This window comes from Miniopterus natalensis, chromosome 3 (assembly GCF_054644295.1).
Source record: "Miniopterus natalensis isolate mMinNat1 chromosome 3, mMinNat1.hap1, whole genome shotgun sequence".
NCBI classification, from domain to species: domain Eukaryota; kingdom Metazoa; phylum Chordata; class Mammalia; order Chiroptera; family Miniopteridae; genus Miniopterus; species Miniopterus natalensis.
The window spans coordinates 22,459,092-22,475,137 of NC_142083.1; the positions used below are offsets into that span (position 1 = coordinate 22,459,092).

The 16,046-nt window shown below is 44.5% G+C and overlaps 1 protein-coding gene across 2 annotated transcripts in view; it reads left to right on the plus strand.

Moving 5' to 3' along the window:
- CTNND2 (catenin delta 2) overlaps positions 1-16,046 on the plus strand; it is a 688,599-nt gene that overhangs the window by 650,315 nt on the left and 22,238 nt on the right. For both annotated transcript variants that reach the window (XM_087815345.1, XM_087815346.1), the window contains one exon: positions 1,622-1,706. In XM_087815345.1, coding sequence (XP_087671471.1) covers positions 1,622-1,706 — 85 coding nt within the window. The remainder of the gene's footprint in view (positions 1-1,621; positions 1,707-16,046) is intronic.

The window sequence follows — 16,046 nt, forward strand, 5'->3', positions numbered from 1 at the left end:
AAAAGAAAATACATCTGTTACTTGAATATAATTCATCTCTCATAGAGAAAAATAATTTGAAATTTATAAAAACTCTATATTTTTTTTCTTTTAAAAGCATGTGATATAACTAATAGATTTCCTAACACAGCCTGAATTCCAGCTCAGTTATAATAATAGTAAGAGTGATTGTTACTGTTACCAGAAAATAAATGGCTGAAGAAACCTTAACCTTAGTTGGTCTAAATTACAAAAGTGAAAATCCAAGGAAATAGCACACATTTAATTGACCATGTATTATCATCCCATAATTTCATTACAAAATGCTTGTCCTCGCAGCATCCATTTACTCTGCTTCTCAATTCCAACCTCGACCTGATCCCATCTAACCTTATCTGCTCACTTTCTATTTCAAAGGCCATTTTATTTCAAAGGCATTTTTGTTCTTGATTCAGATCTTTTCTCTCAGGGTATGTGTGGGCCATTACATCATGGACCAGCTTCAGGTCTTCCCACTGGAGTCCTCAGGAATGGTTATATCCTGTGCAGCTCCAGGAGTCACCATCCAGATAGACCAGGGTTGGCAACCTATGGCCCATGGGCCAGATCCCGCCCACCATCTGCCTTTGCAAATTGCACTTGATTGGAACACAGCCACGTCATTTGTTTATGTATTATTTATGACTCCTCTCATGCTACAATGGCAGAGTTGAGGAGCTGTGACCAAGACCAATGGCCCCCAAAGCAAAAAATATTTATTAGAGCACCCTTTATAGAAAAAGTGTGCCAGCTCCTGACATGGGCACAGGGTCCATGGCAGATGCTAGATTTGGGCAGCTGGTTGTGGAACCAGCCTGGTAGAATGAAGAGTCCAAAGGCAATTAGTAGTTTCCCCTCACCTCTAGTCTAAGTGAAGTCCAAGAATTTCATAGAATTATGTCAACACAGATTTATTGATCTAGTATCTGTTTTGTGATGCAGACTGGCACTGAACCAAAAGGTAAAATATTTAGTCATAGCTTCATAGGCTTTTCAAAGCCATGACTCAAAATAATGGTCAGAACCACTAGTCAAAAGGCTTATGTGACTTGACTTTCTCACTATGGCCCAGAGGGTGGAACGTTAACTGCATGAAGGGTTTTCCTTATAGATGCTTCTCTCTTCCTCTGGGCACCTGTGAGAGCGTGTGTGGCAGATGCCAGGCTCTTGTCTGGGCATCAGCAGCAGGCGGAGAGCAAGGCCCTGCAGCCCGCAGGCGTGTGGAGCCAACACTGGCTACGCTGTCCCAGTGACACTGAGCGCCACTGTCCCTCTTATGCGCGGGTTGCACGGCACTGCCCTTAACACCCCTGGGCCTGGCCCGTCCTCGCCACTCTCTCTTCTGTTCTCTTCTGCAGTCAGATGCTAGCCTTGCATCCTGACCCTTCTGTTTGCATTTTGAACGTTCTCTGCCACATTGTGATTGCTCCTGTCTGTGTCCCTCGGGGTGTGTGGATGAGAATGGGGTTGGGGACCGGTGACCTCTCCCTTGAGCTCCGCAGGCTGAGCGGAGCAGCCAGGAAGCCAGGAGGTTGATTCTCGCCACTGGCCGACAGGTTGGAGCCCACTCACCATCACGCCTGTCCTGTCTTTTCTTTACCAGACATTCTCCAAAAGTGGTCAAGGCCGCATCTCAGGTCCTAAACAGCATGTGGCAGTACCGAGACCTGAGGAGTCTCTACAAAAAGGTAAGGTTTGCTTTACCGCCTCGGCTCACGAGCGATACACAGGCCCTCAGCCCAAAGACACACTATTGGGTCCTAACAAGATGCATCCTAGATGTAGGGGGCACTTGTCCAACAGTCTGAGTAAGTGAAACAGGAGAATTGATGATGACGCAGGAGAAATAGTCACTCAGCGTCCCCTGAGCATACACTGAGAGCCATGCACTTTCCGGTTGGACAGGCCTGCACTCATAGGGCCTCACCCTAGATCTTCTTATAGGAAAGAAAATAAGCTTGTTTTTCTGAGCTTCCATATTTTTTGATCAACTAAAAATTAATGAACTCAGGGATTTTTGCAAAGAAAAAAAAGAACCAACAAGCATCAACAAGTAATTGCAGAGAGGAGACAGAAAGAAATAGAAAAAGCAATTCAGGAAGTCCAGGAACACTGAGGGGAAGGCCCCGCAGCCTAGCCTGTGTTCCCGGCCCGACCCTCACCGGGTTCCTGCAAGGAGTGAAGGGGCTGCCAGTCCTGCCAACAGCCGGCCACAGAGCATGATGAGGCTGAGCGTTCAGTGCCCTCGCTCAAGGTAGGCAGGAGTTTTTAGCATACATTGCAAAGGAGTCTTCCTCCCCCAAATGGTTTAAAAATAAAGCCTGAAGACAAAAATGTCACATCTAGAAACTGGGATTCTATGCCTCACTTCCAAGTACTGCTAATAAGGTCTGCATAACTTCTCTTTTTCGGTTAGGAGGGGAGAATTCTTCAACAGCGGTTCCCAGAAGTTGTTGTTTAGTTGTTACCAGACCAGCAAACATGGGTAGTTTGAATGATTGGTGACCGCGTGATAGATTTGAGTTAATAAACAGGAGTGGGGATTCGGAACGCATAAACAGGGCTGGAGGAGAAGCATGGGCTTCCACCAGCAACTGCCCGAGGTGCCTCCTTGCGGCCCCCCGGCTGCCTGCCTGGAGGAGGAGAGGGAGCCCAGGCCTCTGCCTTCCTCCCCAGCCCGCCAGGCCTAGGCTGGGGGTGACCGGCAGCAGCAAGAAGCTACATCAGGGGAAGCAAAACCCATCATTGTGCCAGAGGGAAAATTGGTCTTTTTCTAAGCCAATGGGAAAATGTAAATATTTAATAACTGGTTCTACTAACTGATAGTCTATTTCTAAATCTTCTTAAGGCCTTCCTATCTCCCTTAACTGTTGATACTTTGCACTTCAAGTTTATGAAGTATGTATTTCTCTTTCAAGATTTTCTTAGTCCCTAAAAGGAAGTATATTTAAGTTGAAACAGAGATTGCAAAATCCAGCGTGAGAGGAGCATTCTAGATTAATTATACCCTCTCCTATGTATTCTGCATCTTAGGATAAGCCCTTCCTCTCACATGGTGTGGGTTCCATTTTGTTTTACCTGAAATTCACATCCCAGCACCACTATTAGGGTCCTTCACGGCCTCCCCCAGCAGCCGCCTGAATTCTCTCGCAGGGCAGGACCCTTCAGCCAAACAGGCAGCGGGACGTGAAAAACTTGCCATAAATTAGAAAGGAGCCAGTCATTCTAAATCAGTGGTTCCATGAAGCTCTGTGAATTATTAGTGCCTCAAATACACTCCCCTTTACGTCCGATACTTGGCTGAAATGCTCCTTCTCCTATGTGCACTGGAGGGAAAATGCTTCGGGAGACTCTGCAAGTTCTTTGTTGTTGAGTAGTATGAGTTTTCCCTCCTAGTGTTTGTCTTTGTCGGCGGTAGGGCTCAAAAAGTATCATTGTCTTTCTGTTTCCATGAAAAAAAACCAGAATGCGTTGACAGGAATTTAATGGAGCTAAAACTTAAAAGTCAAAGATGGTTTAAAATGTGTTTCATGTGAGGAGATTTGAGAAGCAGGAGCTGGAGAAACTGTTGGCGATGTTTTTAATTGACCCATGATTAGAAAGGATTGAGAACGAGCTGATGGTAATAATTTTCAGATTACGCGGTGGTGAAATGAAATGAGGACCTCTGTGCTCAGTATCATAAGTGCTGCTAATAGCAAAGTACAAAATTCAAAATGTTTCTTTTGGAAAAGTCCGTTCACGAGGAAGCCAAATTCATTCATCCTCGTGAATTGTGTTTAATCGGTGGGGGAATGGATTTCCCTTTTGTTCTTCATTGACAGTTTTCATATCATTGAAAAAAATGACCCATATCTTTTAATTATCTGTGCTTCAGATCTATTTATTAAACACCTAATACAGGCTTAGAACAGGCAGAGTTCCAGAGAAAACCTAAGACCTGGGATGCATCTACTGTGGGTACAAATGAAATATGGAACAATTATTGGCAACTTTATTTGGTTTGGAATTATATACCAGAGATTTTAAGGGATGAATTAAGGGTGGGAAAATCATCGAGCAAAATCTTGAAAAACTCACGGAGTTTGAGTAAATTAGGAGAAAAGAGGTAAGGGCATTATGTATAAGAGGTAAAACGTGAGTAAAGAGATGAAATTTGAAATAAAAATGGCAGATCTGTGGGGCAGAATTAAAGACCCATCTGTCACTGGCTTATTTCTTCCTAGAACCGAGGCAAGGAGGCTAGCATCTCATTTTATTAGCTCAACTCCTTTATTTTACTTAAAGATACATTTGATGCATCAGAATGTGGGTGTGTTGACCAATACAAAATTATGTTCGATTTCTTTGAGCCAGACCTTCAACTTCAGGGAGGCCTGGACTTCTGGTTCCTCCCCGAAGGAAAGCAAGTTCAGAAGAATGTTATCACATGCAGTCTAAATAATGCATCACTTTAAAAACTAAATAAATAAGCCAGTCCTCACATTTAGATAACCGCAAATAGAACTTTCAAATGCCTTTATCGCCTGTATCATTGCAAAAGATGTTTTCTAAAGGAAAATATAAGCCCTAGGAGCAGACTTGGTATGGGGATAAAAGAGACTCAGGAAGTGAAAAGTCCTTGACCTTTTTGAACCTTGGTACTTTTATAAAGATCAGGGTCACTGACATAATGGAGTGTTTATGTTTGAATATGGTGGGAACTGTTGGGACAGCTGGTTTTGGAAAAAAGCAGATGAATCTGGGGGTGGTGGACATAGAATTATAAAATTATGGAAACATGGCTTACAAATCCTTACGTAGTACCTTAATAACCTGTACATCTCTAAGGAATAGTTGTATCGGTCTAAACACAAGCATTCTAGCAGAGAGACTCAAAAGTTCAGAAGCTCAAGCTGCACAGGTATCTCTTTCCATCTCATGGTACCTGGTTAGGCAGGTGGCCCGGACCAACATGTGGTCCTGGGATCCGTCCTGTTGCTTTGCCTGGCACCAGGGCGCTGTCCTTGCCTGCGTGGGCAAAGCTCCCTAGCCCTTCCCCGCCTCGTTCCAGCCCATAGGAATGGAGGAGAAGTGATGTCCTCTTAAGCAAGTGATACAAACGTCGTCAAACTCCTGCTCTCATCCCAGGACCAAGAACTCAGCCATCCTGTGCCACCCTGCGCTGAGGGAGCCATCGAAGGGCAAATGGGCAGCTAGGCCAGACCGTTGTGGCAGGAGGAAGGTAGTTATTGTACCAGAGGAAGAAAGGCAGTATCTTCTCAAGGAGTCATTTCATTTTGTTCAAATACCTTTACTGTGAGCTGCAATTACTATCTAACGAGGCATATTATTCCATTTAGGGTGGCTGTGGTTATGCGGCACCTCTAACTTGTGTTAAGCAAAACTCTGTATCTGCAACGTCTGCCCTCCAGCACCGTTCGGCAAAAGTCAAATGTCTCTCCCCTCTAAAAGCCTTCCCGTTTTCGACACTAGCCACCTGTCCCCATGAGCTCGTCCCTTCCCAGGCCAGACATGTTCAGTTCTAATACACCAGCGTTGCTGTGGCCTTTACCATCGCTGTCACTTTTCCCCACGTGCATGCAGGTTGGTCAGCGTGCTTTCTGCGGTGTAGCGTCCAAAATGTATCTGCCCCTCCAAGTGTATTTGAAGCAGAAGAAAGAGTGAGATTTTGCTTCCCTGGTGCTGAGATCCCAACTGCCAGCGAAGCTAGGGAGCGAATTAGTGCCCGAGAGGCTCATTTTACTACTTGGTGAAGTACAAAGAGCACAGCACTAGAGCCAAATGGCCAGAGATTAAAGGCACAGCCTGCCACTGACAGGCAGGGTGAGCTTGGGCACGTTTTCTTGAGCCTCTTTGCCATCAGTGCAGAATTGACTTTGGGCAGCCCTGTGGCCCTCTCCCCCTGAGAGGCAGGGTGAGCTTGGGCACGTTTTCTTGAGCCTCTTTGCCATCAGTGCAGAATTGACTTTGGGCAGCCCTGTGGCCCTCTCCGCCTGAGAGGCAGCGAGGAGACCTCCGATTCACCAGGCCTCTTGGTCAGGGCTCGGAGATGTGCTGGGCTTGTTCTGTCTCCAGTGTTCCAAAGCTGGTGAGCAGCCCTTCCTGACAGTCTCCAGATGACTAAATAACCTCTTAAAATGGTCTATGGCAGTTCTCATACCTGGCAGAATGCTTTCTCCAGACTGCTGGTCATGACTGCAGAGCCCTAGATGTTTGTATACCAGAGTCCAGAACTTTCCTGAACCCTTGTTTCATGGAACCTTCACATCCTTTCATGGAGACTGCAGGCATCTCTCCATCAGTCCAATCCCAGTCCCTTGAGTTTCTCATCCACGAAGTAAACAGCATAACAGCAGCTTCCCCAGATCACTGTCCCCAGTGCGACAGCCGTCATCAAAGAGCTCTGTAAACTGGAGAGGCACATACCAGTGAGATCACTGCTGTCAATTCTAAAGCATTTGTTCATGCTGTTTGGCTGACAGACGCTCCCTGCCATCCTGTCCACAGGCAGCTGGACATGTGGGTCCAAGAAGTTCATTTTGTCTTCACCATCATTATCATCATTCACTGCCACCTACATTTTCACAGCTCTCTTTCCCTCGGTTCCTCAACCTTTCTCCTCCCAGCCCCTAGATGCCTTATCCAGTGTCCTCTCCCACGGTCATCTCTCCAGCAGCTGTGCCTGCCAAGGGTATTTGCATTGTAAACAGTCCCAGAAGGAAGGATCTTGCACAGTGGGGTTTAGGTAAAACAAATTAGGTTTTATAGGAAGGCTATTAATGATGATGAGAGCTACTTTGGTTTTAGAAGTGGTTTGAATGGTTTTATTTTATTTTAGTGCTGAATTTGTGGACAATACGGCGGGTCAGGTATGCTGCAGACTAATGTTGGCTTGAGGACCGTGGAGAAGTCTGGGGTTGGGATATGTCGATGTGAGTTCCAGCCCCATAAACAGCATGCCATGTTTTCCCGAGAAAAAGCCATGCCAATAATTGTTCCATATTTCATTTTCACCCACAGTAGCTGCGTCCCGGGTCTTATGTTTTCTCTGGAACTCTGCCTGATTAAATTAGTCCTCAGAGCCATGCCTTTCAGTGGCTCCCACTGCCCTCAGGACAGAGTCCAAACATCTTAACACACCTTAGCACATGAGACCTTTCGGGAACAGCCTCAGCCCAGCTCCCTAGCCCGTGCCCGCTCTCCGCCTGCCCTGGCCCCCCGGTGCACCTGACTTCAGTGTTCTCAGCTCAGCACCCCCTCCACTTTCCACAAGGCTGTACTCCGTTCTCTACCCTACTTGCCCATCTAAACCTTCCTCATTTCCTCCACATTTTTTATATCACCTTCCCTGAAAAACATCTCCCTGACCTCTTCCTCAAATCTGCATTAAGGTCATTTCTTACTAGTCTGAAATAATTATAGGGCAAATTAATTTGAATGAATAAAAAATTTTAATTCAAACTTTTAAAGAATGACTTTTAAGCATCATGAATAGCTGGAGCCTACTGCTGGAAGTGTTGCAGCATTAAGTGCTATAATATTTAATATCTAGATAAGATTTATTTGTACTTTTATAGAAAACCACTTTCGTTCTTGGTTCAAATATTAATTGTGGGAGGATTTCCATTAGGAACTTACATTAGAAGTCATTTCATCATAGACATTGCAGTGAGACTTGCCTCCAACTTGAGTGCAATTAATATCAACTCCTAATGAATAGAATTCTGAATGAAGGGGCAGCATAAATGTATGTCCTAAAATATACAAATGCTGCTTGAAAGAGGCTGCATTACTCTTTGGTAGAAAATACAAATGAAGTAAAGAAATAAGTGAAATAAATCATCTCTATATCTTTGGCAAACATAAAGTAGATGGTTTTTAACTTTTTTTTAAATTGCAGTTCTCATTTTACTTGAACTGCTTTGATTTCCCTGATTCCCAAAGTCCTAAAGTCTGCTTTTGGCCACCAGTGTCAGTGAAGGCTTTCATTGTAACCTCAGCTTAACGACAAGGAAAATCAAACTTTATCCACTCCCCAGACAATACTGACCACTGTTTTATTGCTCTTCATGACACATTAGGTTCAAGACCAATTCCATGGAGCTTCCTGAATACAAACTCAGTAACAAGCCTTGGTTTTAAAATTCACGTGGCACATTTTGCTTCCAAGTGTTATTTATTTAGCAGTCACTTAAAATGTTAGTTTGTTTATCAGTTGCACTCAGAATCAAACAAGATATAACACATAGTTTTTAGGCTTTGGATCAAAATCTTTCTTCAATTATAGTAAAACAGTACTATGTTAATGTTTAATCATTAATAATGCAAACAAGATCTTCATGTTTTCTCTCAAGTTGGGACATAATAAATTCTTATTAAAGGATTACAGCTAGCGTGCCTGAATGTTTTTTGGGCTAGTGATCAGTTCCTGCCTGGTTGTGGTTGGCCCCCAGGCCAAGCTGCCAGCAGAAGATTCCCCTGTCAGCTCCCATGGCATTAGTTTTGTGTGGGACTCATTTCTAGATTCCTGGAGTGAACACACCAGGTCAACACAGCAGCTCCTCATTACTCCCCAATTTCCACCTGCCCAGCAAAGCCCCCTGCAAACTCCAGGCAACCTTGGAGGGTTCCTAGGAAAGCCACAATGAACCATCCCTGTGATGCTACGGGATCATGGCAGCTGATCTATAGCAATTCCCAGGGCAATTGATCTCCGGGAAATCATGGAGTTCCAGGTACATTGAACCTGCCGTGTCCTCTGAAGCACAGGCACGTCCAGCGATGGAGAGGAAGAAGTAGAGAAAGCCTAGGGCACTGTGATGAAAATGCCTCTGAGCATGGGCACTGAAAGAAGGCCATGGGAACTGAGGGGACGCCACCTCTGTCCTTTCAGTCCCTTGACAAGAAAACATGCCGAGCCCTTAAGACAGACCCTACGAAGTTGCCGTGGAAATGGACAGGGCAGTCCCTGCTGTCAGGTGGGAGGAGACGACCCTTCCAGTGTTTAGCTATGATACTGAGCCTCATTACTTTGCTCTAAGTATTTCAAAGGCTTCAGAGGGAACACCTGTTCAGCCTCTCTGAGTCATTAAAATCCTTAGTTCATAGAGGCAGGGATCAAACCAAAGACAGACCAAGTGCCAGAGCCCAACTCTTGTTGATAGTCAGCAGGGTGAGGAGCCAGACGTATTTCGCACCCCGGTATCCGTGGCCCGAGTTTCTCAGCTGCGTTCCTGCAGTGCACGCGCCCTGCCCCCCGCTGAGTGCAATAGCAGCGCCTTGCCACAGTGAGCTGGGGTCCTAGAGAAGGCCAGGCTTCCTGTGCCTGAAACTGCTAAGGCCGCGTTTCTCCAGACACAGAGCCTGCATCCCCTACTGCTATGTGGAAGAGAGAAACAAACAGAAAACTAATCTTTAAACGTCCTTCCTTTTGTTGTCGGGAAACAGACTCTCAGGCCGCACGTGCCATTCTGCCAGTAAATACTGAGCCAGGACAGGAGAGGAGCCGTGCCCTTCACGGCCTGCCTCACTCAGGGCTCGTTGCTTACTGCCGCTGGAGTCATGGCGTTGGCTTCGGCCACCACAGCACTCACAAAAAACAAGAGATCAATAAGTAATTATGGATAGGTGACGGATGCCAGCAGATGTCCTCGAATGTCCAAGCCATAGTGGGGGAGTGGACACAGCCCTCGAGTTGTCCTTCACTGCTTTCAGGACACTGGCCACTGGCCGGTGATGAGCCCACAGTCCTGCTTTCTGCAAACTGGAGTTCTGGGCTCATGCTTAACAGCCCTTCATCACCCTCACCTGCTGGACATTTCATCATCAAAACGGGATTCCAGTAAGAGCTGGGAAGATATTTTGAAATACTGTCAAGAAAAATAAAAGCACAACGCAGTCAAAATTTTAAATTTTGATCTTTAAGTCTTACAGTGAGAGGAGCGAGAAATACTTTAATATTCTCATTAGCATGTTACCATTTTGAGAATTAATAGATTTTACTTTGCAGTATCTGAGATGATAGAAAAGCAGTGAATCCTCTGTAGAAATAAATGGAACTACTTAATGTAGAACTGTCATTTTATCGAGGAAATTACTTATCGGGGATTTATTAACCTTTCTGCTCTGCCAGAAAATTCTTCACAAAGAAATGACTGGAAGGACGGAAGACCTTCTGGCCAGATTCCAAAACAACCCCAAGTCTAGTGTCATCAAGACTTACAATTTTAGCTTCTCAAGTTCTTTCTTTTTTAAACCACTTGATGTCAAGTTGGGGGAGAAAGGGAAAGGAGGAGGTTAACTCAGCCATGATACTGTCTCCTCCACAATTCTAGGCATTTGCTCTCGGATGTTGTATTGACAAATGAGGTCTTCCTTCATGAGGTTCCCTGACCTCTCTAAGACAATTCTCAGACACTCATCATGTGAAATCTGTCCAAAAACAGGCACAAATGGGAACAGAAGCAAAAATCAATTGTGGAAAAGTGGAAATCGATGCCCATGGCAGCTGCTAAACAAGAAGTGACTAAGTTATAGCTGTTGGTGGGACAGATCCCCAAGTCAGGGGAGTCCTGCTGAGCAGTGCCCAAACTAAACGTTTCCTCTGTGCTTTACTCCTTCCTGAGGCTTTACCCATGACATTTTAAATCAAAACCTACAGAAATACCCCAGAGATGAAAGGCAGGGGAAAGGGATTAGATCGGGAACTAGAAAACTCCCTCTGTTTAATGTCAATTTACTGCCATTCTCGTTATTTAACTCAAACCTGGCCCTCCTTTCTCAGTGGATCCCAGTAGATGGGATGATGTTATGTCTATGAGAGTCTTAATTTGCTTGGACGGAAAGGGCCTGGTCAGTTTCTTCTCTTTCCATCTCCATCTCTTCCCCCTCTCATAAGCTGTCCCTTCCTGTGTCCCAATGCCCCCCACCCACCAGGCTGTACAGGGAAGGGGGAGGAGAGAAGAGGGGAGGGGAAGGGAGGGGAGGGGAGGGGAGGGGAGGGGAGCCTGACCAGTGGGGTTGTAGCCTGGCGTTGGTCCACTCTGCCAATGGGTGATGCCCAGGCTCTAGCTCCTCTTGTGGGGCAGTGGTGTGTTTGTCAGTGATGCCAGCCCCTGACTGAGGACCCCTGGCAGGACTTGACCTCCACCGGCTAACCGCCCTGAACTCTCCAGCAGCCTCAGGCTTCTTTTCCTCCATTCTGCATAGCCCAGAGTGGATACAGATTTTGTGCCCCGCAGCTTAGGTCATTTTGAAAGCCCTGTTTAAGAAGAGTACACTTTAGGAATATAAAATTCAGTACAGGCCTCGAAAGGGGCTGATGTGGTGGACAGACCTAAAACTTAAGCTTCCTGAGCTCCATGATCAGTCTGTACCTGGCACTGAGTCTATGTATCACCCTGCTCAAGTCACTGAAGATACCAGTCCCTGCAACTGCAGCCCCAGACTCTAGAGAGCCCGTGGGCAAGCTGAGCAAGTAGTTCACTAACTGGGCTCCGGTGGGGGAGGGTGGGGAATGCTCCAGAACTCTGTTTTGTCCTACACCTTCACAGCTGTGAAGGGGTGGCCTAGGGCTCTATTTAGCGGAGTGGGACAATGGGGCATCTTTTATTCTCTGCCTCATTCCTCTGCCAAAATGGAGACCATGGGGGGAAAGCACATGAACATCCTGTGGCATGTAATTTAATCATCTGCAAGGTGTCCACAGTTCTAACTAATTATGTCTGGTAAACCCAAAATAAACACGGCTTTTAAAAAGTTAGAAATGTACTGCTCTCTGCATTAGTTTCCTCCTGCTGCATGAATCAATTATGACAAACTTAGTGGCTTAAAAAACACATTCATGACCTCACAGTTCTACAAATCAAAAGTCCAGAATGGGTTTCACTGGGCTAAAAAAGTGTTGGCATGGACATGCTCCCTCTGGAAGCTCACCGGAGAATCCATTTTTCCTTGCCTTGTTCAGCTTCTAGAAGCTGCCACTCTCTTTGGTCAGTGGCCTCTCCCTCCATCACCTAAGCCAGCAGCCTAGGATCTTTCAGTCTCTCTCTCTGCTTCCATGGTCACCTCACCTTCCCTGAGACCCTCCACATCTCTCTTAAAAGAGCTCTTGTGGTTACATTGGACCCAGTTAGATAATTCACAATAATCTCCCCCTTTCAAAATCTCTAACTTAATCACATCTGCAAAGTCCCTTTTGCCATGAAGGTAGCATATTCACAGGTTCTGGGGATTAGGACAAGGACATCTTCGGGAGGCCATTATTCAGCCGACCACACCCTCTCACATTAGAGTCTGAGTACAGGGGTCCCAGTCTGTTATCGCACCACCCAGACCAGGGTCTTGGGCCCTCGCTCAGCGCTTCCACTTCCAGAGTGTTGCCCTCACCTGCATTCTCTACAGGAGCCCTTAGTCTGTCCACATCCCAGGAATTCGGAATGGAAAGGGCCAGGGAAGGACATGCTTCTGCTTTTTAGGAGCAGGCCTTTGGAAATACTTCCAGACCTTAGTGGCACAGCCAAATCTCCCTGCAAGGGAGGCTGAGAAATGGGCACAACTGAAAAGCAGAGTTTCCATTACAAAGTGGAGAAATGAATGGAAAGGCTACCGAGATGTTTGCACCCACACATCCATGTGGTGTACACACCAACACCAATTCTCCTTCTGATATCTCTGCCCATTTTCTATAAGAGCCACTTTCTTGAGAGCCCACAGTGCTTCCATGAATTGAAATGCTTCTACAATAATTACCAGTTGGCTTCAATTTTGAAAACTATTCCAGTCCTGTGAGAAGGGCCAGCCCAGTGGGAAAAGAGGAAGGACTGTAAGTTTCCAGACTCCTTTTTGTAGCTCCAGCAATACCAGGAACATTGATAGAACCCAAGGGAAGAAGTGGGGACGGCACAAGATGTGGAGACAGCTCAGTGCTGCTTCATGTTGCTCCTTGCCCTGTCATAGCATGGTGCCCGTGGCAGGCTGTCAGCAGTCCCCGTGATGAAGCTGAGGACCTCACAGTGCCCATGCTCTCCACTGAGAGCCAGATGACAGATTTGTGACTAGTACAATATGTAGCATCAAAAATATGAAATAAAATACATATCAGCTGGGAATCCACTTTACCATCTTCAATCTATTTTCCTTTAAGCATTCAGGATACACTTATAAATTTGGATCTAACCTTGTCAGTCCCCTGATTAAAACTCTTCAGTAGCTTCCAGTTCTCTTACAATCAGTTTGCCTCAGCAGCACTGGCCTCCCAGATCTTCCTTGTTCTTCCTTGGAGGCATAATGCTGTGCCAGCCTCAGAGTCATTGCACCACATGGGCACAGATTGATTCCTCAGTCAGAAATAAATGCTTTCCCTCTCTCCCACCAACCCTGGCTGCTTCCATCTCAGTATAACTGTCACTTCCTCAAGGAAACCTACCTGACTCTCTCCAACTCTAGGGCTAGTAAAAATTGCTCATAATAGCCTGTACTTTTCCTTCATGGCTCTCACTACAAATGTGATGTGATCATTTTTAAATGTCAATCTCCTGCTCAGGAGCCATGCCTACCTCTTTCCCTGTTCTTGCCTTTGTGTCTAGCATAGTATGAGCTACTTATTAATGCTTATTAAATAAATGCAATGGTGTAGCTACCCCAGAGTTTAAGCTTCGCAGAGGGTGATTCACTGACTCTGCTTCCATTCCCATGGTCTGAAGCATTTAAAATGGGGTGGAATGTGGAGACCTTGATGTTAGGACCCAGGGTAAGACTTGAACTTATTGAGTGCTGTTGCTTATCTAGGTAAAATACCTGGCTTTTCAAATGTCGAAATGACTTTTAGACCAGAAGCCAGACATTTGGATCAGCAAACCTGAAAACTGGACTTTGCTCAGTTTTACCCTGAATTTAACTTTGCAACCCTGCTTGGAACACAAAGGTCATTGATAAAGACCGTTCACGACAGATCTTTGTTTTAAGACCTCAAAAGTGATGCCAGGAAAAGAGAGGACTAATCTGGTCTTATTTCAATTTTTTGAGTGGGTTTTCTGCATTGCCTTGGTACCAGTTAACTACTAATAGTTAACAATGTTACACTTTCTTCAACCAAATTATATAACTTTACAACTTGTCAAATCTTCCTCTTGATATTGGTTCTTTAGAATTAGGCCAATGCAGTAAATTGAATTTATGAAGTGGATTTACTCGGTATTTGCTTTCAAAATATGGTACTGCTGAAGATTCTTATCCTTATATATACTGTAACTTTAAGTATCTAAACCAATTTAATTAAATCTTATTAAGAACACCAAAGCCAAAACAAACTAGTGAAAGCAACTGTTATGTAATCAAGGTGGTATTTATTTCTGCAACAAACTGCAGATACTCCCTTTTGGCCCTTACAATATAGTTTAAATGTTTAACTCTAATAGCTTTTGGAATTGTTGATGGAATTAGTTTTAATGACTCTTTAACAAACAGTTTGCCTTAAAAATAGATGGAAGCTTATTTCATTACATGAAGAAGAACTGAGATTTCATTTACATGTAAAACCTGGCTGGGCCTTCAACCACACAGACTATGAATATTCTAGGTCCTTTTTCTCTATATTTTTGAAGTAAGAACATCCAAACCTATAGAAAATTGTATAAGAGTTTATTTGAGCCAAACTAAGGACATGCCCAGGAACAAGATCTCAACAGACTGAGTAAATGCTCAAGAGAATGGCAGTCTCTTGGTTCTTTTTATACATTTAGAATCAGAGGGAACATAGGGAAGATTACATGAAATCCATTAGTGATAAATTTAGGAGACAGAGAAAGCAAGATCCCTTGAGGGTGATTATTCCTTTGAGGGGTTCTGAAAAAGAGAATTATTCTGGCATTTCAAAGGTGTGTTAACCCAGATACATAAGAACAATGGACAAGGCTTGCTTAAGGCAAAGATTGACCTTTTACCAGGAAAGTTGTAGGCCTAAGGCATGACTACCTATCATGAAATGCCCAGTTAGGAATTTATGATTAAATCACCCCATGAAGCTGGCTGGCATGACTTAGTGGTTGAGCATTGACCTATGATCTAGAGATCAAGGTTCGATTCCCACTCAGGGCACATTCCTGGGTTGCAGCTTGATCCCCTGTAGGGGGCGGGCAGGAAGCAGCCGATCAATGACTCTCTCATCATTGATGTTTCTACTCTCTCCCTCTCCCTTTCTCTCTCTGAAATCAATAAAAACATATTTTTTTAAATAAATAAATAAATCACCCTGCGAGGATACTTTTGGCCCCTGACCTTGTCACATGTATTGCAGAGTTCCTTTTCATTCACAATAAAATACCTTTTATTGAAATGAGGATGTATGTATAGCTACCACTAATTTGCAATCTTTTCTTTCTCTGCTTCACGTGATTATATTAATAGGTTTATTCCATTTAAAAATGACTGGAAAACTGGTATAGTTTTGAGCAATCAAATTTCTCATGAGTGAATAGTAACATCTTAGCTGGGTACCATTTTCAGTGCATGGCAACAATTCGTGCCTTGACTGTCATTTGAAAGATAGGTCCTTGATGAAGAACTGCTGTTAGTGAATGCAGATAACAAGCTGTAAGTGTCCTAAGCTGAATGAGTAGATGAACAAGGGTGGCTAAAGGCCCAAAGGGTTTTCACCACACTTGCTTTACATCTCAAGTCACTCAAAGCAAAGTAGAATTGACAAGCTTTATGGCTGCGAGCTCTCAAGAACAGCTAAAGCAAAAAACTTGTGTTTGTTACTTCAGAGCCAAATAGCCTCTGTATACCTACTGAGAGATCCTTGTTCAGAGACCAGACAAATCTTATCAGATGCAGAATTTCCAGAGCTGTTTTTAAAAGGGAGAAAAAACGCCAGTGACCTTGCACTAACAGCATGTTAGTACATACTTTGAGTTCTGACTGATATGCCCAGTTTCCACTAGTCTCCATTTTCATGGTTAATTATTTATTAAAGTTTTTGTCTGAGTCACAAATGCCACTTATCATTAGAAAAGATTTGTTAAATC